Raw genomic sequence first — 26803 nt, forward strand, 5'->3', positions numbered from 1 at the left:
TTTTATGATCACTAGCAATTTATTTTGCTTTGGGGCTAAATATCACAATTTGCTTTGACATGTTGATGAAATTTAATCATGCAAACAAATAAAATAATTAAGGAATAGAATAGAAATTTTATGAATGCATTCTGTAGTCAACAAATAAATCTTCTCAAATGATGGCTAATCTTTCTTGGCACAAATGTAATTGTCACATTCTATCAACAACTTAAACATAATGTAACTGCAAAAATTCCAGACATTTTTAGTCCATTTACTGTTAACATTATTGAATGTATGTGTTTCTTGAATATATACTGAAATAATTAGGGAAAACATCATTCTTAAGAATGTAAATACATTTTTCTTTGTATTAAAACAGATGTATGTATAGTAATTTTCTATAAATTACACATAGGCTTCTATGATACCCTATCTCTTTCCCCATTTTTTTATCAGAAAACCTATTTTTGGAAGCCTCTATAAATCTTTAGTACTTGTTAATTTCAACAAACCATTGATAAAATACTTGCTAATAAAGTCATCAAATAGTAAATTTTTTTTAACAGTATGGTATGATTTACTAAAGTGACATGCCTAGCACATGTAATGATTCTCATATTCTGCCTATTGGTTAGCCCATAAGCAAGCTTATTTGCTATATTCTCTATTTTTTAATTTGTCTTATATATATTTGCATATATATAATTGCACTAACTGCTAAAAGGTATTAAAATAATGCATTGATATTTTCAGTGTTCTGTTATTTTTATTTTAAGGCATGTTGACATGAAAAAGTGAAGAAGACACAGATCTTTTTTGTTCTTCACTGGCTAATCTACTAGGTAGAGATAGATGCAAGTTTCAATCCTTTTGTATTATCCTTATGATTTTGACTTAAATGGTCTTCTTATGCATACTTTCTGATTCAAATTCATTTGTGTATCAGTAGCATCTTGTCTGAGATTTCTCCCTGTAATTTAATGTCTACTAATCATCTGCAGAAAAACAGATGTAACCTCACCACCACCTGGTAAAAGCAGGTGTGTTTGTAAAGTGTGTAATCTGAAGGTGGATTAATTTTAAAAAAGTAATCAAAAATGTGTAACAACTTTCTAGTAAAGTACATCTGAAAGAAGCAGATCGCTCTAATGATTTTCTATTTTAAAAAGTTACTTTGAAAAATAGAAAGGTTTTTGCTTTATGAATGTGTGAAGTTTATTGTGACAATAATTATTAAACCATTGCTAAAATGCATAAATTAACATAATCTGAAAATGTTGGGAATATTGACCCTTAGAAGTGTGTGGTGCTTGTACCTAGTGAGTGCCTTAGCTTCAAGCTGGCTTTCTGCTGATAGTTCATTCCTTGGATGTTTGATGGTAACACAGCTTCAAAAAAGCAGCAGTAAAGGCAGGAGTTGTATTACTATTAAAAACAGAAGAGCTGACAGCAGCAACTTCTCTTTTGTAGTAGCTAGAAGTGAAAATGAAAGACAGAACAGGGAGAAAAAAATGGGGATTAAAGAAATACAGAGAAAGCATATGAGGATATTTATCCAACAGAAGAGTGTACAGAAATAATTAAAAAATTCTCAATTATCTGAATAGGCACATGGAGTTCATTCATAAAACACTGGAGAGATTTTTATTTACAAATTTATATAATTTTTTATTTTACATTCATGTAAAACCAAATAAGAATATTGATCTGAACCATTATAAGAAACATTTGCTATATTTGGAAAGGAATCTAATTACCAGGGAGATACAGGACAAAGAAAGAGTAAAAACAAGGAAAAGAAATTGGTGCTATAGAAGGAAGGGCAGAGATAGTTAAAGGGGAAATGTAAAGCAAAGATCTAGCTAATGTTAAACACAATATCAGAATTCTACAAGAATTCTGATAATAAGACACAGAAAATAATGGATGACTTATCAGAATTCTACAAGAATTCTGTGTCTGTGTTCCACAGCCAGACAGAGATCCAAAGTTTTCTTTATTTACTTATTTATTTATTTAGCTTAACAGAAATCTAACCTTAATAGAAACCCTATTGGTCACTAAAAGAGCAGAATACTGCAAATCAGTTAAAATTCCATTTTAGGGGTAACACAGGGAATGAGAATGCAAGTATGAGATGATATTGAGAACCTATGAAGAAAAGGTGAGTTTTCACTCTGAGAAAAGATACAAAAATTATCCTGAGTTCCTGGAGCTACCCCAGCTCAATTTTAGGGTGAGAACTGAACTCGTAGCACTAACCCTGACCCACACTGCCTCCTTTTTGGAGGGACAAGAAGTGAGCTGTGACACAGTCCAGGGAAGTCTCAGATATGGATAACTGGAAAGCAAAAAACTTCCTGGTCCTCCACTAATGTCATTCTGTCTTTCCAGAAAGTGGAAACTAAAGGACATCTAAAGGATGTGAAGTCCTCAAATGAAACAAAATCTCTGCAAACACCTGAAAAATACCATATTAACAATTTTCCATAGACAGGATGAACTAATAGCTGAACAGGTTATATTAGGTTTAAAAATCTAATTAGGTTAGATGCAAAATGAGTACATTATCTAGAAAAGAAAATACAGAGTCATATGAATTGGTCATCTAGTTCACCCCTTGCAGGGACATCTTCGACCCAATCAGGTTCCTCAGAGTCTTCTCAAAGCTGACTTGGATGATTCCAGGGATGAGGAATCTACCACCTCTCCAGGCAGTCTATTCCAGTACCTTGTTCCTCTTATTGTAAAAAAAATCTTTATATCTAGTCTACATTTCCACTCTTTTAGTGTTTTTTGGTTCAAAGAGACACCATTTTTTTTGGTTTAAACACATTAGCCCATGTCCTATTGCAACAGGCAACTAAGAAGTTTAGACCCATATTTTTTTACAAACACCCATTTAATACTTTAATACTGGAATGTGGTGTCTCCAGAGCTGAACAAACTCAACTTCTTTAGCTTCAAAAGCACCACTTCCTCCAGAGTACAGCAGAGAATCTTCCTTTTTTATTCTTTTTTTTTTTTTTTTTGGTTTGGAGTTCTTTGAGATTTTTGGTTCACAGAGATGCTTACTTAGGGCTTATGTGTAGATAGCAAGATTTAGTATTTAACTTGGCTGGAGCCAAATTACTCTGCAGTGATGAAGCAAACAAAATCACTAAGTGCCAAATATATTCAAAGTACTTCCAATAACCTTCACTGAATTCTTCAAGGGCAAATAACTCCTCTTGAAATTGAAATAACTAACAAGTATAAAACAATTTGATATAAAGAACTGCCACATCACCACTTATCCATGATTCTTGGCAAATTTTGCAGTTCTGTAGCTTAGGCAGCTGCAGCAACAGCCCAGATATGACATACAAGAATTTAAAATACTATTTTGAAAAGAAGTTAACATTAATTTTTAGTTTGGGGCTTGAGTGTTTCACATCTTAAAAAAAAAAAAATCTAGTACAGGTAATAAAAAAAGGCATAATTAAATAATGCCACAAAGCTTATATTACTTTTAACCCTGGCTTATAAATATGTACATAGTTCAGGTGAATTCACATATATTACTCCCAGATTAATATAAATGCAACAGAATTTAATCAGAATTATTTATGCTATATCAACAAGATTTCTTGTGTAGAGAAACCCTAGGAAGCTGCAGTGAACTGAAAATACTCCTAATGATTTTGTCTTTGTGGAGTAAATCTATCAAATAATCATATTTTTCTAGCTCTTCTTGGGAAGAAATCACCTCACTTTCCATGTTTTCCATTTGCAAGAAATTGCAAGATAAAATATATAATGAAATACTCAACTGGCAGAGAAGTCTATTTTTTCTTGCTGACTAGTGAAAAGTGTACTTCTGTCTCAGAAGTTTATGCCATATATTGAGGAATGAAATATGCAGGCAAGAAGCAACTTTTTATGTAGTATTAACAGGCATACATCCAAGTCTGCACGTATACTCTCTGGGGATCACAAAAGAATTCTCTGAAGTGTGAAATCACAGTAAGTGCTTCAAAATACGGCAAAACTGCAGAACCTAAGATAGTTCTATAAATCAGGAATTTGGAACCAAGATCACAATTATAAAAAGTGAGACTCAATCCAACTACAGAGAAGTTGTTTCTCTATAAGTTGTTCAAAACTTCTTCAACGTTTGTATTTTAGAGCTGTAAAACTTACAACTAAAGTCATATGCTTACTATGTTCTTTCTTGTCAGGAAGCAGCATTTTCTCTTGTAAGTTATGTTTTGCTCAATGAGTCATAAATTAAAGAACTTTCCAGAGCAACACAAGGAACAATGGTTCAAATTTTATAATGCAGCGTGCATTAGAATACCAAAAGGCTTCTACTGCATTTTAATGACTCATTTTGCTGTTGAAGAGGAAATGCCAGCTGATGTACACCAAAGTTAATAAGGACCTGAAGGAGCTAAAACTGATACTTAGCTTCAAGTATCTTTGGTACTCACTGTAAAGAATTGTGCCATTTAGAGCAGTTGTTTTCACTGTCAAGTACAGAGTCGTCAGATTGCTTGTTTCCTGCCCAGATGCAGTCCTGGTTTCAGATACAGATGTCAGAGAAGGTAGCTCCAGATAAGAATTTCCAGTGAAGGATGGAAAAAACAGCGCTGTATCTGAAATGAACAACAAAAAGTGAATTTTATTAATTTATTAGTAATAAAATGCAAGCACTTTAGAAAGATCCATTTTTTATACCTGTGAATAGCATCATCAACTATATTATTTGCTGAGCGTGCATATAAAATTCTTTAATTTCAAACATTCAAATCAAATACGCAGAAAAGGAAAAAGTTCTAGCATCTGCCTGTAACCAGAAGTGAAAAGACCACTATAGGAGGGACTACTGCTTGAAGATGTAAATTAAAAAGACTGTCATAAATTTTCTTCTTTACAGATGTGTACAGACCTTTTGTCCTATGACATCTCTGTGAAGTACTTTTCATTTTTATTTCTAGATGGGAAACCCAGTTTTTCTTCATTTTCAGAATATTCAAATTTGTTTGGTTTGAAATTATAAAGAAAATGCCATTGGGCAGAATATGCATTTTTCCACTACACTAGTCTGGAAATGAATAATTGTTAAGAGAAAATTTTTAAGTGTGGAGGCTTAACATTAACAATGTTTATTGCATTCATTACTTTAATCATTATGGATTTTGCAGGTTTTTTTACCCTTTAGACATGATAATAGAACCATGGATGGAAGAAAAAATAAACTGAAAAAAACTGTGGTTAGGGAGAATGTCTTCCCAATGCCTTAAGAAACCTATTTAAGCAAAATAACTTGAAGATTTCCCAGACTGATCACCAGGGATATGAATAAGGGATAAGTATCAAGAAAAATATTTTGAGTTCAGGTAATATTTTTGCAAAGAAATTTTTAGTTTAATGAACTAAAAATATGCAATGGATCTGTGAGTGATGATTACACACAGGCATGACTAGCATTTTTTCAAAAAGTTTGTATTCACTTTATTAATTTTTTGTTTGTTTGTGAATCTGACCACTGTTTATCCTATGCTGTTTTCATTGGACTTAAGAAAAAAGGACAAAAGGAAAGGCCTAGCTAAATAAGCACATGTGGAAGGACAGTCATTAAAAAACACCACACCCTGACAGCAAAAGAAAAACAGCAATGACTAGTTATGTTTCTAAATCACAGGTCTGGAAAAGTCAGGATTGTTGGAGAAAGTGGCAAAAGATATGGGATAAAAAAAGGTCAGTGGCATTGCAACTCAGAGGCAGACCTACATGATTATGAGTGTGGTTTGCCTAATTAAATTCATACTTTCAAGAGAAACAGTACTAGGAGATCTAGCAGTGTAGTGCAGGACCACAAACAGGATTGAGGGCTGGGTTCTCTTTCACATGAGGAAAGGCTGAGAGAGCCAGGACTCCTAAGGCTGCAGAAGGAAAATCTCAGGTGGATCTTACACCTGTCTGTAAGTACCTGGGGATGGAGAAGAGGGAGCCAAGCTTCTCTCAGCAGTGCACTTGATAGCAATGGGTACAAATCAAAACCCAAGAAATTACACCTGAAGACATGGAAACTGTTTCACTGTGAGGATGGTCAAACATTGGCATGGGTTACCCAGAGGGGTTTGTCAGGTCTCAGTTCTTGGAGATTTTTAAAAACAGACTGGGCATGGTTGTGAGAAACCTGTTCAAGGTGACCCTGCTCTGCTTGAGCAGGGGGTTGGACTTGATGGTCTCAAGATGATGGTCCCTTCCACCCTCAACAAATTGGTGATTCTGTTATCCTTCACAGGGAGGTTCTGTGCACTCAACCTTAATTATTATTCTTGAAGTGCAGTGCCTTTAGAAATCTCAGTGTAGTTCAGTACTCACAATATAATGGTACACTGGGCAACAAAGCTATTAAAATGTCTTTCATTAGGTAGTTAAAAAAACCCCAAAACTAGTCAACTTGGAGAGTAACTGTCCTAAATTTACATTATAAGTTAAAATTCATCTGTGAAGTTTCTTTCAGCTAGGTGAAGGGAAGGGGGAGAAGAATGAGGAGGAAAAGGGATCATGGTATATCCGGTCAATCTTGAAAGGAAGAACAATTTCATTAGTCCTTTAGGAAGGATAGACCCCTTTAAAGGAGGGATCTGCCCTAAAGATTTAAAACTTTCCAAGAGTCCAGCACCTTGCATCCAAAGTCTCTGCATTGATGTATAGGCAAAACTACTGAGAAAAGATGCTATTTCAACAGTCCTGTCTACATCTGCAGTGCTGTGCCCAGAGCAGCCTAGACTTCCATCACCAGTGCTGTGAAGTCCTCTCAGAAATCAGCAGAAGAGACACAGCAAATGCAGCAACTGCATCAGGAACAAATGCATACCTGGCAAAAAAAGGCATCCAGAAATGCCAAGAGCACATCCTCTTCCCTATGGTGTGCAGGCTATTAGCCTGCTGATCCTGAACAGTCATTTTCTGCCCTAAAGCTGTACAACAGCTGCAATCTGTTGCAAGTCCACAACATCAGTAAAGAGGTCACTGAGAGCACAGGGATTAGTCTTCTGCTTGGATGAAGGGTCTAAGTGGGAGAAAACTGATTGAGTCTCTGTGTTAAGAATCTAAAACCTATGTCTGTGATACCATACACAGAGAGAACACTATGGGCAAAGCTGCCAGTCTGGACAAAATTTTTGCACTTCCCTCATTCTAGTGAACTCTTAATTAGCAGAAATTAAAGTCCCATGAAGCACTGACCATGGCTGCGCACTGGTAGGATCCATGAATCGGATCCAAGGAAGGGCATCTGCTGAACTACAGTGAGCTAATTCTCAACCACCTTATGAGAGTATTTTAGTACTGCTTCCTAGCAATATTTACAGATCTTCATATTTTAAGATGGTTGCTGGCAATAAATAATTTAGTATTTAATATATTTCACAGGACAGGCTAACAGGAAGAAGTAGTTACTTAATTCCACTCTGGATCCACTATCTGACACTGTCACCTCTGTCCATGATCACAGGGGACTCTCTTCCACTGAGGCAATGGTCTCCAAGTGATTACATGCAACTTAAGGGGTTCTCAAAACAATTAACTAGGATACAGGAAGAAATAGAAACTTTCTCACATTTTAAGGATAGAAAAGATTACAAATAATTCAAGAGAAAAAATTTGTAGGAGAGACCACAGAGTTGAGTCTGAATTACCTGACAAATACATATTGCTAAGAATTATACTTTAACAATTTAACAGAAGACTCAAATTTTCTACTGAAATAAATAGATTAGGGATATTATTTATGAAAATTTTCACAATAACACAGTACAACAAGAAAAAGTTGAGAAACACCAACAAGTTTCTATTATGTCCCTACTTGATTTTGTCTTAGTCAGAAAATAAACAGGAGTAAGGGGAAGAATATAATTTTCTACTGCTACTAAAATGGAATCAATCTGTTTCAACTCCTACCTCTAATTTTCCCTTTGCATTCTTCATTTCTTTTTATTGCAAGTCTGGCTCATCTTGAATTTGATTAAATTCTGTTGAATTTTTTTTTATATATTTTTCAGTCCTAAAGATGTTAAGAATCATCAACTGCACCAGCCATCACTAAAAAACCACTCATTTTTTCTCTTTCACAAAATCCTAGAAAGAGAAGAAATGCATTCATCTTCTGGTAGGAAAATCAGACCAAACATCTGACTAAGCTTGTCTACAATCTACAGGGTAGATAACTTCATTGAATGTCCCTGGTCCTCTTTAATAGTGGAAGAATATAGGGAATCCTAGGATGTGATTATCCTCACCCAATCATGACTTAAACCTGCCTGTTTCACTCTATTTGCTATAAAAGGACTTGAGGGTCTATAGTTTAGGTGTAAACATGTCTGCCAGCAATATCTGAAGGCAGAAGAACAATTCTCATTCTTGTCGCTTATGCATCAGAAATGGACAACCTGCAGAAGGATTTTCTTTAGGCAAAACCAAATTAGTACAGAAGTTTTGGGTTGAAATGTGAAAGATGTGAACTGAACAGGATATCAGAATATTTAGTCAGGGGATTAAACTCTGAATTTGCTGTTTGTATCTTTCAATTACAGTGGTAAACATCCTCTGAAATCTATGGACAGATTCTGTGCTTGTTCCTCTTTTCCATCACTCAGAGAATGTAATAGAAGCACAGGTGATAAAAACTTTTACAAGCAGTGCAGCAAACCTTTTCCATATTATCAAGAATGGAGGTGTTCCCAGCAGGCAGAAAGTCAGTTAAGAAGCAATATCAAGGGTCTGATGAATGCATGATCTGTTCTATCCATGTCATGCTCACAGAATATCCCAGGCAACCAAATTTAACCACCTCAGAGTAATGCATTCTTTTATCTTATGTTCATGGTGTGAAGAAAATCAAAGTGAAATAAATATGATTCAGAAAATTCCTAGGGATTATGTCTGGTACATATGAAATCTGACTTGGGTGTTTCATAAAGCATCACATGCGCCTACCCCAGCACAGAAATATAGCAACCATTTCCTATGAAATAATTGATTAGCTGAGTTCAGCTGTTTCAAGACAATAAAATATGAAACAAAATAAATCTCACCCTTGCTGCTTTCATTCATTTGTCTCAATGCACAAAAGCCTCCTGCCTGCTGTAACTGAACTCCAACATAACAAAGCACAAAATCGTTACAAAATAAAATGCACAAGTCTTCCTCTATCAGGCCAGCCTGGTGCCTTTTTGATAATGCTCTCCGCTGCCAACTGGGAGGTCTGAAATCAGATCACTGACTTAATCTCTTACTTTGCAGACTGCTAGGGCCTTTGAATGGCAGAAAGATGATACATTTAATTGTGAAGACTCGAGAGAAAAGCGCTAAGGGCAATGGGTCACATAAGCAAGCCTTAGAGCAGGACATCAATTCATTTTCACTGAAAGAAACTGCCATACAAGTGGAACAGTAATAGAAGAAAAGACTTAAAAAATTAGGAAAATAAAGCAGAAGATATTCAGCAAGCATGCATCTGCAAAGGTACAATGAAACCCAGAAGAGAAGTGGGGATGATCAAAGGGATGGCATTGCTTCCAGATGGAGAAACAGAACAGGCCTATTCAGCATACAGGGGAAAATGTGAGTAAGAAATGGCAGCTCCATGTCTTGGAACACAGCAGGTAAGGGCATTCAGGTACTCAATTATTGTTACTATAGATCACATGCTTGCAAAACAAGAGGAAATTCTTATTAACTTTTTGCAGAATGTTTGGGGTAATTTATTGTGAAAAGATATTATGTAGGTCAAAAGCATACAAAAATTAATGAAAAATTAAGAACAATACAAGAACAAGGGAAACTAATCCATCAGACTAGCAAATACAATGGAACCACATGTCAGGAAACCTTAGTCTCATTGATTGGCGGAAGCCGAAATGATGCACTTGGGGGAAAATCTCTGTTGTCCTCTTTTATAAATCCTTTTTAAAGAGTAACTGTTTTTTCTCTGGGACAGGATATTGAGCTGGATGCCCTCCTGGTTTGATCTGGCTTGTGATTTTTGTGTGACTGGTTCTGCTCTGTGTATCACTGCTAAGATTGCATGACAGAAACTAAGAGAGATGCAGACCATTTAACATTGAGGAAATTAATGATTCCATAGATATCTGAACCATATAGCAATTGTCATCACCTAGTGCCTAGAGTTACCCATCTCCTTTGACAGCTGTATTTCAATAAGTAGATCAACTCAGTGCAAATATGTTATGAGATTTATTACAAGAAAAAAATTGTTGATAGTTTTAGCATTCCTTAAGTAAAAAGAATTTGAAGAGTTAGCTGCATATCTGAAAAAACAAGATCATAATAAATCAGTTTGATGTTAGCATGCTTTGTGAAAAAGAGAGACACAAAACCAAGGAATAAATATGTTCATATTCCTATTTTGTAGCTCACAATATTCCTCTCCCAGTCTCACATTTTAGGAAGGAGGAATCATTAAAAAAACAAAAGTTCCCTATACCCTCAGTTGTTTTACATCAGCAAAGTTATAACTCCATTTATTTACAGAAGAAGAGAATCTGGTCAACTATGGTGTCTGTGTGAAAGGAAGAAAATTGCCTGTCTCAGAATAAGAAGAATTTTATTCAGTTAATGGGCAAGAAACATTATAAATGCCCAGGTGAGAAGTGCTGTGTAATTATTAAGTTCTGTAAATTTTTCTGGATAGACAGGTTGCATGGACAGGTAAAGTCCAGGTGTGTCAGCAAGAACAACAGACTGACATGAAAAAGAAAAAAAGAAAATTATTAATTCATATTCAGCTCAAGATTTTGTGAAAATAGAAATAACACCTCCACAGAAAGATAAAGAGTCGTGAAGATGTTTTGTGTTGAAAAAATCCCAAACAATCTAGTTATTGTTAGCCCAAATCCACAAACAGAATTAGCCTCTTACTGCCTGTTTCTTCATAGTTTTGAAAACAACACAGTGATTTGTCTTTTTCTGTTTGATTAGTTTCATCTCCAAAATTTATTACTTTTCTCCTAAGTGCATTGGATTTCGAAGCGGAAAGAATGTTCTTAATTGATACTTGTACCTAATCAGATGTATTTTACCACCTGCATTCAAAATGATGCATAAGTGCTTCTCTTTTCCTGAATTTGACATGGAGGAAATTGGGAAGCTATTATCTAATATTTTTTCAAGCTGAATATATTTGACAGGAAATATGATCTTCCTGCAAAAACACCAGAGTTTCATCTATTTTTAAAAAGCACCCCATCTAGGAGGGAAATGAATGTCCTTTATATCTTAATTTATATACTTCTATCTTTCCCAATTATGGGATAAAAATCTAAGACAGACTCTTAATATGAAATCATAATTTAAACTGGAGCTGTCATATTGCACTGCTATATTTGGTGCTGAAATGCTGGTTGCTTTGAAGGTCGCTGTGACACATATTATCGCAAAATTTAATGAAGCAAGACTTGTAAAAATCTTTTGAAGCTCCCTCAATATTATATTTGTTCTGTAAAATATCACAGAAGATCCACTTGAACATGAGCTTTCACAGTTTTGAGTCACATCTAATGAACTGGTAAAAGAAGAAAATAAAATAAAGTATTGGTTTTCAGTAGGAAAAGAGGTGGCTGTCACAATATTTTTGAAAACTCATACTTTTCATAACAAGTTTATGTACTAGAGATCATCATCGTAATGAGCACTTTTTGGTTCCACAAAGGAATGGGTCAAATAGCCTAATTTTCTATTGGCTTGCAGTGAGTCTCAGCTAAATTTGTATATATTTTATTTGCAAATTATAATTCTTATGCTTATCAAAATTCCAAGGCCTTTTTTGTTTTGTTTTGTTTGATGGGGTATCAATGTGTTTTCAGCCACTTTAATTATATCTTTGCCATCTAAGTTTAATTTTATTCTCTGCAATGGTGCTTGAGCACAAAACAAACATTCCTATCCCAAAGGATCTTAGAAATACTTGAAGAGTAATTGGCTATAAAGGTTTAATTTTGAAAAATATTCAGATTTTTTTTCAGTGTCTGTCATACTTAGTCAGTTGAAGAGGAATCTTCCATCTGGATAACATTGCAGACTAATTTGTCATACGGTTGCTGCCAGATATTAGATGATCAATATTAAAAGTGAAATGCAAGCCATAGTTTCAAGAAGACTAAATTTAATGTGCTCATGTAAATAGCACAGTTTATGTATTGCTACATTGTGCATGCAACAGGTTTTATTACTTTCCTGGGAGATTTTGATAAGACTTTCCTATTCTTATTTAGCCATATTGGTACATAATTTAAAGAATTGTGTAAATCTAATCTGAGTTCTAATCTGAGCTTGTTTTCACAGGTTCAGGGTGCAAAAAAAACCAGGAATGGGAAAGCAATTTTTTCTCCATCTCTTAATTATATTAACATCTTGCTATGTCTTCCTTTGGGAACCATGTAGCTAACTCAAGGGCTTGGTGGGAAAAATCAACAAATAACAGGCAAAGAAGGATACTTAAGGGTTAAAGTCATTAACAAATTAAGTTAGTATCAGAGCATCTGGATTAGAAAACCAGATATTTCACTCTGTTTGTCCTTTCCTTTGAGGATTCAAAAAACAGTAGTTTTCTACCCCCAGTTCTGCTAATGCAATTGATTTATTTTCAGCCTAAAAGGCAAAAAATATAAAATGGAGAACTTGTCTATTCCTTTCCTTTATTTCCTAACATTTATCACTGTTACATTATTTAGGAATTATAAAGCTTGAAGTATCACTTACATATAATTGTCACTTTAAACACTTACACTACAACAGATACAATCTTGGTCTTAGAAAAGTATTTTCCAATTGATTTTTAATATATTTACTGTATTAATATTTAACAATAATGAAACAATAATAACAAATCTGAATCGTAGTAACTTTGATTGTTTTCTTGGCAATTACAAAACAGGAATATTTGGGGGAAGCACGTTCATTTACAAATATTTATGTTTGCTTAATCCCCACTGCACTAATTTCAACGTATTTTAGTTGGGCTCAGCACTGTGGGCACACAAACCAGGTCAGTTACATGAAATTGCTAAAGAGTATTACAATCAAGTAAGCAAACTTATCTGGATTAAAATAATAAGGTGGCCAATTGAAAAGGAATTAACTTGTATAATTCCTAATTTTTAGCAGCCTTATTCAGCCAAGTTGTAATACTCTGACATCTTAGGTTTTATCTTGGCTATAGTCTTTAACTGTAGAATCCTCATTCTCCCACTTCCAAAACATAACTGGTAGAAGTTCCAGATGAGATGGATGTTCAGTATTAAAGCTTTCAGTTTATCTGCTTGCTTTTCTTCCATTGATTTGGAATGAGAGTGTTAGCAAACCTTGACTGTGGGTGTAGGTGAAACAAGGAGAGAACCTCTTCAATATATCTGTACATTGCCTTGTTTGTGCCGACTCTGGCATGGATTTTTAGACAGGGCTTTGAGCAACCTGTTCTACTTAAAAAAAATTCCTGTTTTTTTAGGGGGAGTTCAACCAGATGGCATATAAAGGACTCTTCAACCCAAACCACTTGCTGCTTCTATGATTTTATTAAAGCAGAAGTGACTGAGCAGTAGACAGGACACTAACTGCCTTCCCATAGCTGCTGCCTCTTGGGCCAGTGCAATTCTTCCTGAGGAGGAAGGGGCAGACTGCTTTCCTGAGGAAGAGAGCAGGCTCCATTTGGAGACAAAAGAAGCCTACAGCATGGCTGTAAACACGGCATTCCCAAGGCCATTTTTTCCCCCTTTCCATTTTTCTTGACCAAAAATGCATGCCTAAATTGACTCCCAAAGGTAATAAAAGGCCTGTGAAGAAAGCCACCAGTCTTGAACAGATCTTTTTGCAGCCTTTTTTTTCCTTAGGAGAGCAGATCAGACTTTTGCGTACACATGGAGTTACTTAGTGATTTATGTTCCATGCAGGATAATTTTAGACAAACATTTCTTTCATATTTTGGGGTTCTGTCAGAAAGAGCAGCAAAACAGCCCTTCAACTCGAGAATCTGAAGAGTGGTTGCTCCAGACTAAAGCACGCTGTTTCAAAATCACTTCTGGTAATCTTTCCCCACTTAGGGCAGAATATCACACGCCTATTGATTCACCACATGCCAAAATCTTCCTTTTGTTTAACTATACAGAATTAGATTTTAGCACTACTACTACCTGCTTTGCATTGGTGTAAGTAGATCTACTCCAGCAGGTTGTTGGAATTAAATTAATAGCAAGGTGGTCAGTGAAAGGACAGAGATAATTTTATCCTACAGAAAAGTATGTGCACACAAAATATTTCATTTTCTCCGTGGCTTACTGCAGATTTAAAATACATTAATTTCAAGATAAACAAGACTTCTGCTTGATAGCAATTCAAGTCCAGGTGTCTAAGCTATAGGACCAGAATATAGTTTGGAAAATACACTAATTGAAATGACACAAATGATGGAAAGCAAATGACAAGTTATTTTCCAACATCTGCCAATAGTTAAGAAACAACTTCTTGTGTACATGGATATTCCTACAAAGGATTCCAGGAGGTGAATAATCATCTCCTTCAGACAGCAATACAAATACAGAAACATTTTTCATGGACTAAAGTAATCCTTGCTCCTCAACACCATGTAAAAGAGAATGTCTTAAGCAAGGTATGAAGCAGCAGATCTCACATATACCTAACTTCATTATGAAAAACACAAAGGTACTATTAAAAAATTGCTTTACTTTTTTCTGTTGTTCAATTAAATATCTAGTTTAAAATAGCGCGTCATGTTCTCTCATAGATCTTCAAACTGTCTATATCTTTCATCAAAGTTAATTATTTTCTTGTGTAGTAGGATGACTTTCACTTTATTATTAGGGAGAAAAAGTGATAATTCTAGCAGTTTTCTGTTATGAGGCAGAAAACTGCCTGTTTAACAGTTGAGTAGCAATTACAAAAAAAACCCAGCACTGCAAAGCTGATACTGACCTCTTTGTAGAACAGACAGTGAACTTAAAATTTAAGATTTTAATGTAATATAAAATCAGGACAGTCTTCCCTGAAACTTGATAATGAAAAGGAGGGGAGATAAATAAACATTCTTTTATAAGATTTAGGAAATTCAACATATTTTGGAAGTGAGGCCAAAGTAAACTAAGTATGCATTTGAAAAATGGATGACCCCTTCTGTTGCTTTGCCAAAATACTGTTCCTCACAGTAGTAAAAATATCTGTGTGGGTGGTCTGAGAAAAAAGCCTATCATAATGTGCACACTTTGCTGCTGGTAAATATAACAGCTGAACTGACAGGACAGAAGCATGTTTTAGATAAGAGATGCTTAAGTACTGATTTATACCATGTGAAGGAATCGTGCTCCCAGCTGGGACAACTGACTACCAAAAGAAAAGGAGAAATGATGATTAAATTTAAAACATGGCTTTTAAAAAGTCCTCAGACAGGCTTTCACCCCTCACACCCATCCTAGAAAGTGACCTACACTGGGCTGTCCTCCTGTTTCCCTAATAACCCAACACAGAACAGGAAGAATTTGGAGTCTGTGCTGTCCACTAGGTCAAACTCCTTACTTAGTATCCAGAAATCTGCAAATGCCCTGTCTCCAGGTTTGAGGAAGGAAACCCTACACTTCTGAACACCCATCAGATCATCCAGGAGTTTACACATTTTGGTCTACTTGCTCCGGAGACTAATGAATTTCTGCAAGAAATTAATTGGATATTATTTCTTATTTCTGAAATAAGAAATTATTATTTCTCTTTTCTTATTCACCTGTCTCAAGTTTGCAAAAACATTGGTGAGTTTTTGATGGTAATTACAAGGTCCCAGTAACCATTTAATTTTGGTTTTATTGTTCCAAATTGAACTTTGAGGAAGAAACCCAAACTCCTAAATTTTTTCCCCACAGTTGAAGAATCTGTCCAGCAAAGCTTAAAAACTATCCATGGAACACATTGTGAAAGTACTAACTTTTTTACTTTTAATTTTTTTTTCTGCTTTATTTATTACTTTGTCACACTGCACATTTTTATATATTCTGCTTTCATCAACCAGGAACAGACAAAATAGTCTACATTTTTTTTCATTCTTGTCTTAAAAATGGAAATTTTCAGGCTAAAAGTTTAGATAGGAAATACAGGCATAAATCTGTCTAGTACATTCCAGTAGTAAAGAGAGAATGGAACCAACCAAAATAATTGATATGAAATATATTAGGGTTTTTTTCCATATTTAGACAGAAATGCTTTAGAAGTTCATAGTTACAAGTTATTTGATTAGGCCTTCTTTCCACATAGAGCTTCTCAAGGATATCCTTGATGTATTAGAATAAGGAAACAAATGAAAGTAATGCCTTCCTTTTCAAAGTAAACACTTCTGATTGTCCTCTCTTCCATCCATGATGATTCCAGAACATATATTCCCACCCATTCCCAGACTCAGAGATTAATCCTTCACCTCAGGTTTGATATCAGTTTTAGATTTAGCTTTGACAGTCTTTCATCAGCTGCCTACTAAGGCAGACAGAAATATGTGAGGCAAGATGTTCATGAGGATTACGTGATACCAGAAATCCCAAAGTGTTGGAGCTAGAAAGTCTGCTGCCCTCACTAATGGGAAGCTAAAAACCCTTCCAGGTTCTCAGCTGCTATATTTCTGTTTCTGACCTTAGAGCTGCTGACAAAGGACATTATAAGCAAGAGGGCAGGTCAGCATTTTTTTTAACTTGAAACCACTGATGTCTACACTGCAGCAGGAGTTTATTAGCCAGAAAGGTCTGAAACTCAAATGCTTCTTACTATTTAATATGGTATAACTGGCATTTAGCAAAATAAACCTTTGGTCTGATGTACTGATAGCAAAATAACCAATCTTTTACAGATGGCTATTTTTTACTTTGTTCCATTTATCACTGGCCTATGGCTGATGCCTATTAAATAGCAGTTTATCTACCATTTTACACTGACTTATTTCCATTACCTAAGACATTGGACCATACTATCAAAATATAAAAAGAGTAAATTTGTATAGCTAAAATTAACCAGCAATATAGAACAGAATTAATTGCTGAAGAGGCCAGTCTTTTGCTGCATTAATTATAATGTCAAGAGCTACTTCATGAAGTTCAGTACATTTCTTGTTCTTACTTATTAAGTTGTTTTTTCAGTTTTAAATCGCCGAGGTTCCCCAGTAAATTTCAATGGCACGACTGCACTGGTTTTAGCTGTGATAGCAGCATAGCTGTGTGGTGCTATATTTTGGTTTTGTGATGAATACAGTGTTCCTCACTTCTACCTTCCATTTCTTTTCCCTATCCCAATGGGAGGGAGGGAGGGAACAGCTGTACTGGATTGAGCTGCCTCCTGGGCTCCTTAAACCATAACAGTGTTCTAGGAAAAATACTTTCAGGCTCTCTAGAATGCATTGCAATGCAGGTTGTTGTCATTTTATAGAAACCAGCTATCAATAATTCTGAAGAGAAGGTGAAGCTCCTCGCTCAGCCTGGGATACTGAAAATAATAGCTGGGAAGTATACATCTGCCTACAGTAATAAGGCTGAACAGCAAAATTTCAAAATCTTCATTGACTGGTAAACGCAAGGATTTCTAAAACATCTGAAATGTCTGAGGTAACAGAATTCAGAACAAGAATTTCTAGATTAGAATTAATTGAGATATCCCTCTCTTGACAGTCCTCTTCGTATACCAACTGGTTTTTTTTCCTCCAACAAAATCGAAAAAGTCATTGAGAGTGACAGGCCTGGCAAAATGCAATGTGAGGTGTTGAAAAGGAGAAATAAAGGGGGCAGATAATATTTCTAAGAGTCATTGTAAAAGAAAATTAACAACACAATTTTAAATGCATCACTGGTGAAACCAAAGAATAGCTAGAGGCTGCACCAAGAATTTACTATAGTCACTTTTTTGGTTCACAAGCACAGATCAAGCAACACTTTTAACTCTTTACCTCCAAAAACTATGGATTTGTGCTGTGCAGAGAGGAGCCTCTCCCAGGCTCTGCTCTTATAAAATAAATCACAGTTACTAACAATTCCTTTCTGATAGGACATGGTACCTTAGGATGGGAAATCTTATTTAAAGTCATTGGCAGGACTAGAATTAAGTTTCATTTTGAGAACTACCTGCGCTACTGTAATATCCATTTTCTATTTTTTTTTCCCAATCTAATAAGCAATTATAAAATAACCTTATAATGTCACAGCTCTGCCACTAATGTCACACAATATCATGGTTCTCTGGTGCATGAAAAAAAACTACATGAAAGCAGAGAATAAAACAATACTGCAGTCATATTTACAGCTACTTTTAAATACACATTCCCCATCTGCCTTACTAATATCTGCTAGGCTGTAAATAGTAATGTAGGAAACTATTTATTTTTCTAATCATAGGCGAAAAATTGGTACGAGAGGAAGAAACAAGGTTTAAATGAACTATCATTTGGCAGAGCTCAGATGCAGCTTAGAACAGTAGCAGTGCTGATTATTCTTTTGGTATAAACACAATCCCAAGACAAACTGAAAGAGTAACAAAATCAAAATATGCTCAGAAGAGCATGTGCCAGCACAAGGAGCCCCTGCCCTTTCAACTCATGGTATCTAATTATTAAAAAAAGTACATAGTCACACCTCAGATATTTTCTCTCTAACAGTCTCAATGCTGATGGATTTCATATTGGAAAATGTAATTGCTTTTCTGGATTTTACATTCATTTTGTAACAAACCTACTAAAAAGTACCACAATGAGTGAACTGCAGGTAAATGATCCAACTCAGCTTTAATCTAATTTATCTGCTAAATCACTTTAATTAGTTTTTGCCTGTCAGCTATTACATCCAGATTTTTAAAACAGAAAGATGAATGAAAACACTTATTTGAAAAAAAAATATTCCTACGCACTTTTCTCAAGTCAAATAGCCTCCCACAAAGTAAAAATCCCTCATGTGATTACTATAGCACTTCCATTTTATAACTTGGATATAAGGCACAAAATAACTAACATCTGTCATTTTGTAAAATGCTCTTCACCTTTATTATCCAATGTCTAGTGACTCAGACAGTGAGCAGTCTTGTTTAGACTGATTTAAATTCACGTTCATTTTAATGCATGCCTATAAAATTTGAAATTTGCCTTTTGGCTTGTTTTTCTACTGTGCTTACTTATATCAGACACAGTAGTATAAATCCAAAATAAAGAGTCTGTAAACCAATGTATAATAGCGACTACTACCACTAAGTGTGGGCAACAATTTTTAACAATATAAAATATCACAAAAAGAAACTTATGCTCTTTCCATATGTTGGACCAAAAGGATGAAAACTTTTTTTTTTTTATGCACAGCATGTAAATAAACAATAAATGTTTGAAACCTCATTATATAGTGTGTGTTGCTTTTTTTCTGAGCAGCAAATGTTTTGAAAGTAGTTTCATGATGATTATAAAGAACAAATTGTGTGAAATAAGTAGAACACTTTCAGAATTATATCCAAATATAAAATTAATTTTAAAATCATGCTGGCATTGCTAAGAGCACAGAGTAGTGGTCCTGATAAGAGACCATGTTGGCTTTGTTAGACTTGTTTAAAACTGTAGAGGAACAAGAGAGAAAATGATAACATGAACATAGACCAGCACCTTACCCGACCACTTAAGTCTTACAAGCTGACATAATTGCTTTTTAATCTATGGGAAGTTTTCATATGTATTAAGAACTGTGTGGCCTCCTTTGGCAATAAATGAATTTATCTGCTACTATGACATACAACTCTGCCATTAAACAGAAAGTGTGGTGACTAAAGTGAAACTACTGCTGTAAAAATGAACTGCCTGGTCTTCGATTAAATTCTCATATTTACATAAGGAGTTATCTGGAGCCAAAACCTGTTGATCCTTCTTTGCTTATGTTTATGTGTCAAGGAGACAAAACCCTAAAGTCCTGATCAACAAACTAATTTAATAATTTTTTCTCTTCCGTTAGAGAAGAAATCCTTCTGTTTTCCTAGGAGGGGTGGGGACCAGCCACTGCAGATCATAGATTAAAGCTCTGATAAGAGAAACATCAGAAATGGGACTTCCAAATGGAGAATTATGAAGGAGGGATCTTAATTTTTGTGGCTAGAAACAGCCAAGCTGTAATTGGGGTGAAACTTGCAGACGAACTGAGCTGAAATCTTGGTGTCAAAAGAAGAAGTTGTGCAGCCTCAGCCGAACTCAGGATTTGTTTTATGAAGGGGCTGAGTGCATGTCACAGGGACGACAGAAACATGGCAAGTACACAGTGATTCTTCTGAAAAGCATTCTGCCAGCCTTCAATGATTTGCAGCTAGTGGACTTTATGAGACAAAGGTTTTGTCTTTGCCTTTAATGGCTTCTAAGAAACCTTTATCTCATGAATTTATACATGTTGCTCTTTGAACCTGTGTGTAAGGAGTAGACCCTGGCTGGGCGCCAGACGCCCACCAAAGCCTCTCCATCACTCCCCTCTGCAGCTGGGCAGGGGAGAGAAAATGTAACAGAGGGTTTGTGAGTGGAGGTAACAACAGAGAGATCACTCACCAAATACTGGCATGGGCAAAACAGGCTCTAATTAGAGATATTAATAGAATATTACAAAAAAAAAAAAAAAAAACAACCAAAAATGCAGGACAATCAGAAGTAAAATAAGACCTTAAAAATAACTTCCTAGCTCTAGCTCCTCCCCCTACAGTAGCACAGGGGGACAGGGAATGGGGGTTATGAGAGGGGATATCAACATGAGGTGTTCCTGCTACTGCTCAGGGAGAGGAATCCTTCCCCTGCCCCAATATAAGGTCCCTTCCACAAGCAGCAGTCTTCTACAAACTGCTGCCATGTGGGTCACTCTTCCATGGGGTGCAGTCCTTCAAGGACAGGCTGCTCCAGGGTGGGTACCCATGGGGTCACAAGCCCTAAGAGGAAACCTGCTCCAGCATGGGCTCCTCTCTCCACAGGTCCCTGCCAGGACCCTGCTCCAGCACAGGTCTCCCAGGGGTCACAGCCTCCTCTCAGGCATCCCCCTGCTCCAGTGTGGGTCTCCTCCATGGGCTGCAGGAGGGTCTCTGCATCCCCCTGGCCCTCCACGGGCTGCAGGGGCACAGCTGCCTCACCATGGGCTGCACCAGGGGCTGCAGGGGAATCTCAGCTCTGGCACCTGCAGCACCTCCTGCCCCTCCTTCTGCACCGACCTTGGAGTCTGCAGAGCTGCTCCTCTCACATGTTCTCACCCCATTCTCCTCTGACCACAATTACATCTGAGCAATAACCTTTTTTTTCTTCTTAAATGTGTTATCACAGAGGCACTACCATAATTTCTAATTGGCCAGCCTTGGCCAACAGCATTTCTGCCTTGGCTAGCTGACATTTGCTCTGCTGGACATGGAGGAAGCTTCTGGCAGCTTCTCACAGAAGCCTCCCCTGTAACCCCCCTTCTGGCCATGCAAACCCAACACATTCCACCCATCACCTCTGTGAATCACATGTATAAGAATTATCAGCAAAAAGCCACATTCATCAAAGAACCTACGCTCACATCAACAAAACTAACCAAACAAAGCAAGACAAAAATTCCACAGAGAAAAACAAAATAACATAATCACAGGACTTAATGAAAATGGACAATTTACACAAAATCCACCCCTTGTCCATTAGGTGCTGTTACTCAGATGCTATGTCACTCACACCATGATGTAACTTCTAGTACCTACAAATTCCTACAAATAAAAAGTCCCACTGCTTAATTGCACTAATGAAGAATACAAGCAGAAGAATCTCAAATTATTTCAGTCAGGCTGAGGGTTTCTTTCCTCTCTGAACACAGTGTCTTTGAAACAGCAACACAACTCAAACCTGTGAGAAAATATGAATTCCATGAAATAGTTCTTTGGACACTTTCTAGCAGACAAGACATTAGTTCCAGAACTGATTTTTTTTCCCTGAAAAACTTCATGTTTATCTTCAGAATCTGAAAACTCAAAAAAAATATTATAAATTTCAGCACATTTGCCGAGGATAATGAAAGAAAAAAATTCTACTGTTGCCAATCGTAAATTTAAAAAGTCTTGATGACTAAGAAGTATATAGGCATAGCAAAAGTTAACAAACTACCATTTCTAATGTCAAAAGAAATTAAAGACAGTATCCTCTGCTATGAAACCAGTTTCTACCAGCATGAATTTACAGTCATAACTTAAAAAAGCCCTGAAGCCTCAGTTACTTCTTCACAGAGTATGCATTCTGGTGTCATGGGAGAAATTCCTGGTCAAATCCCTCATGTTCATCCAGACACATCTACTCTTCATCTCTCTATCTGTAAATGAAATTTAATTCATGCCCCAATTCATTGCACTTTTATTCTTCTCAATAATATAACCATCTGATGAAAGAATTGAAATTTAACTAACTAATCTGAAAAAAGAATATCAGAGGACATACATAGAGAGATTAAGAATTTATTAATTTTAAAATGACAGAAGGAAAATCTTTTTCCAAATGAGCTACAATTTTAGAAGTAGTGGAAATGCTGATATTATATTCATGTTCATTTATGAATTAGATGTAGTAGCTTAAAATGTTACTGTTCTTCAGCTGCTCATTACTGTGCCCTCAAATAAGATCTAATCATATGAATGGTGATTCCTTTTAGTACATTTCAGTGCACAGTAAAACACATTAATTTAAATCATACAAATGAGAGCACTGCAGAATCGACTTTTATCGCCATGGATTACAATAATATCTTAAATTAGGATGAATTAGGAGAAAAATTAGACAGTAGACTTATAGTTTACCAAGTCTTTGAAAAATGTCTAAAAATATGTCATTTGCTTAATGCATTCAATTTCATGCTTCCAAAAGCTAAATAAGCATTCCGTCTTTTAAAAAACAGAAAATTTTTGAGATTTAAAATTTTATACGAACCATTAAATAAATATTGCCTTGGGCAGGCATGTGGAAACCATGGACTTCTAAAGAACCAGACACCCTCGATAGCTTCATTAGCCCCAAATAAGAGTAATGATAATAACCCCTAACAGACACTCAGCAGAAACTTCAATGGTCTTTGTGTCCTGTTCTTATTTAATTTATGCTTTTTCTGCATTAAATTATATTCTATATTATTACAATCCAATGCCTATCATTGCTAAACTTAGTTTTTTAAGGGTTCTTACTTTGTCATGCATAACACATTTTGGAATGATCCTGATCAGAATTTTCCATACAAAAAAACCCCACCAAACACTCAAATATGATGAGGTTTGCACTGGTTATATTTCAGATAATCAAAATGGTACTATATTTATGTGAGTGTACTGTCACATAAAATAACAGGAATAAATTATAACACTTTTTTTCCAGGATTCTATGTTTTACAAAGAAATGTTAGTAGCATCACTTTGTGTGAGAAAGTTTTTGTCATCGTTACAGGACAGCTGATGTTGCAGTTCAACCTCTACAGGCATAACATTGAATATTCATGCAAATTGACCACTAACACTTGGTATAATAAATTTTTTACCAGACTGATTTTATTTTCTTACTTCTACCTTACACATAAAGGTGGGATAGATTTTGTATCATGATATCAGTGAGGCATTATTTCACATTTACTAAAAATACAGTGTCAGTTATTCAACACTTTGTTAAATGAAAAAAACCTGAAAATTTTTACCATGCAAGATCTGACTCATGTCCAAAAGATGTTTCTAGAATGCTAGGATTTAGCTGTAGTGGTTTACAGGGAAACAAGGGAATTAAGATTCACAGATTAAGTCTGGCTAGACTCAATTGGCTTTTATTTCTCAGAAGTGACAATCATCATCCACACTTAGAATCATAAAATGGCTGGGGTTGCAAGGGATGTTTAAGGATCCATCTAGCTCAGTATTCATCACTTGGGTGAGAATTTTTGAGGAATGTCCAGACAATTGACATTTCCATGTTGTACATGAGGCAGCTGGGAAGTAGCGTGGACAATACCATACATTCATGCTTCAGAGAGGCTGAGCTCTGGCTGCCACACACTCACAGCACCAGGAGCTGCCCAATCTCAAGCTGCTTATGCACATCAACTAACCATGTAAAACATGGCACTGGGCACATCACTGAGCTTTCAACTATCTTCATAAAAATAAAGAAAAAAACTGTGGTGCTATCTAATTTATGATTCAGTGTCAGCATCACACCATAACAAGTTGTACTATGAATAATTTTTAATTCATCAGTTAGCTTGGAGGCAGATTTGCCATGTGCTAGAGATAAATGCTTTAAATGTTGCTGTCAGTAATTGGCTAGGATGGTAATATCGATGGTGCACCTGCTAAAAGTGTTCTGCTCACTCACAGAGAAGAAGCAGGGAACTTACAGTTTTGCTACATGAAACTTAAATCCTGAAAAACAGACTGCCATTGCAAAAGATAAATAAATTTTAGGAATGGTCTGTTTCTTGAATATCATCACAATTTCTTTTCACTCAATTTTTAAATAAATCCACTAAGCACACCAATTTTGCTATTAACAGTGAACCCAGATTTCTATCACATAAATATATGGCTATGCCAGAGAAGTAGTAGTTAGGACTGGAATTAGCTGTTTGGCTTGCAGACAGACACTGCCAAAAGCTATTGAAGGTACACTTAAGACTCCTAATAAATTTCCATTTTAATTTTTTGTCTTTTTTTTTACCTAGATATTTGGTCAACTTGTGTGACAGTTATATTAGGCTGAAGTGTGTCAGCAAAATTGGCTGGTTACAAATAGATAGATTCCCATCAAAGGAACAAAACCTGCATTTGTTCCTGAAGAAGAGTATATATTTTTGCATCAGTACTCTCTTCAAATTATTGACAGATCCCCTGAAATGGAGCCTAACACCTAAGTATGCAAGCAGTAGAAAATGTGTTGGAAAATTCAAAGTGTTCATTGCTGTAATAAATAAAATACACTTTACCCCACCAAATAAATAAAAATTGCATTATAAGGCAGAACTGATGATACAGAAGACTGAAAACAAGTGGAAATAGAATAAAACAGTATGGAAAAGCAAAAGACAGCATCTGGTTCTGTTGTTTTGTCATTCTTTTAAAGGACATATTTAATGGATATTTCATACATATCATCTTATCACTTTGTGTTCATGGGTAAATCATAGGCCAGATACATACATAAGGAAAACAATATGGCAATTTATATATGAAATATATGCAAGTGGTGACAAACACTGAGGTGCCTTTTGGCAGCCAGTAGGTTTTGAGATGCACTCTGCACAGTAGTATTTTTCTCTTGCTCAAGTGCGAGACTTTTCTACATATTAACAGCAGTTGGGGAAGTTTATTTTCTGCAAAGTTTTTATGATTAAGTAGTGGCAACAGAAGGTACATCACAAAATCATTTACAGCATATTTCATGGTACATCATTTACTGGGAGATGAGGCAGTTTCCTCCTTGAGTGGAAATCTTCTGTGGCTGGGTTCTACTGCGATAAGTTCTTTTAATAGAAACTCTGTCAAAAAATTATCCACAGAGTAACCAAAGCAAAAGTGCACCAAGTTTTGCATCATAAAAATGGGGCATTTAGTGAGAGAATTTTAAAAAATATTACTGTATCATATTCCCCAAAGAGTTCAAGTGAAAAAAATTGCTTGTCAAGGTTCATTTGATGGCCCTGAGTCCTAAAACTCAGCTACAATTTTGTCAGAATCAGCAAATCTTTCATCTGCATGATGGTATAACCTGATATATCCACATCTTACACTAAGGATCCCTTAATTAGTGATGGACCTACACTTTATTCTTTAACCATCTATTTCCAACTGTTCAGAACATACTCTAAAATGTACCTGTCTAGACAGAGTGAAAATTTTCTTCAAACATGCAATATTATAGTCTGTGTTCTTCTTACCTGAAAGCAATTTGGAAATGCTGGTGAGGCGATGGATTCCTCTATGAAGTCGTGCACAGCTAGCTAACTTTGGCCTATTTGTAAGGTGAAATGTCACAGAAACTTTATGAAAAATGACCTATGCCCATGAGTGAAAAATGGCACAACCACTGGAAAGAGAACAGTGATCCACAGGGGTTGAAAGACTTCAGTTTTGTTTGGGCTTCCCTATCAAGAGAAGATTGGCACTGACACTAAGTCAAAATTTCCCAGCAGCAGCTGCGTCAACATGGGATGATCTAAGCCTGCTGTATTTGGCAGTCTGGGCTGGAGTGACAGCAAAAGCAAATGGCAGTGTAATTGGGGAAAGTGATTTTAAAAATAAGGTGACACTTAAGAATCTTGTTATATAAAGTGGTGATAAAGCACTTGCAGATTATCCCTTTTTGCTGTAAATTAAAAACTTCAATTTTTATCAGAAATGTAAGGGTTGTCCCTTGCATGACCCTCAAGTATGTTCACACCTTTCTTTATCTTTTAATCCTTCTGTAAATCTCAAGTCTTTAAAGTGTGTCTGATGACAAAAAAAATCTTGTTTTCCTGCATCTTTGTTTCTATTGAGTGTTACATTAAAGTAATAATGAAAAAATTCTGTTGTTTTTGCCTTAGGCTGATGTTGCAGCCTCAATGAAATGGGAGCTCATTATAAAATTTCCTGCTTTATTATTTTTAGTGTTAAGGGAATCCAACTAATGCCAATGTGAAATATATGCAGACCTGGGCTAAACAAAATCCAATGAAATATAACAATTAAGACTCACATGTGAGTTTACCATTTCAGCATCATGGAACAACAGACAGTTTACAAATAATACTCT

General features: G+C 35.7%; 1 protein-coding gene across 1 annotated transcript in view; it reads right to left on the reverse strand.

The window, feature by feature from the left end:
• Positions 1-26803, reverse strand: part of EYS (eyes shut homolog) — a gene marked incomplete at both ends in the record, with an annotated part of 593802 nt that overhangs the window by 135719 nt on the left and 431280 nt on the right. Inside the window, one exon of the mRNA XM_084202609.1 lies at positions 4458-4622. Coding sequence (XP_084058735.1) covers positions 4458-4622 — 165 coding nt within the window. The remainder of the gene's footprint in view (positions 1-4457; positions 4623-26803) is intronic.

The sequence above is a fragment of the Fringilla coelebs genome, assembly GCF_963513975.1.
Source record: "Fringilla coelebs genome assembly, chromosome: 3".
NCBI lineage: Eukaryota > Metazoa > Chordata > Aves > Passeriformes > Fringillidae > Fringilla > Fringilla coelebs.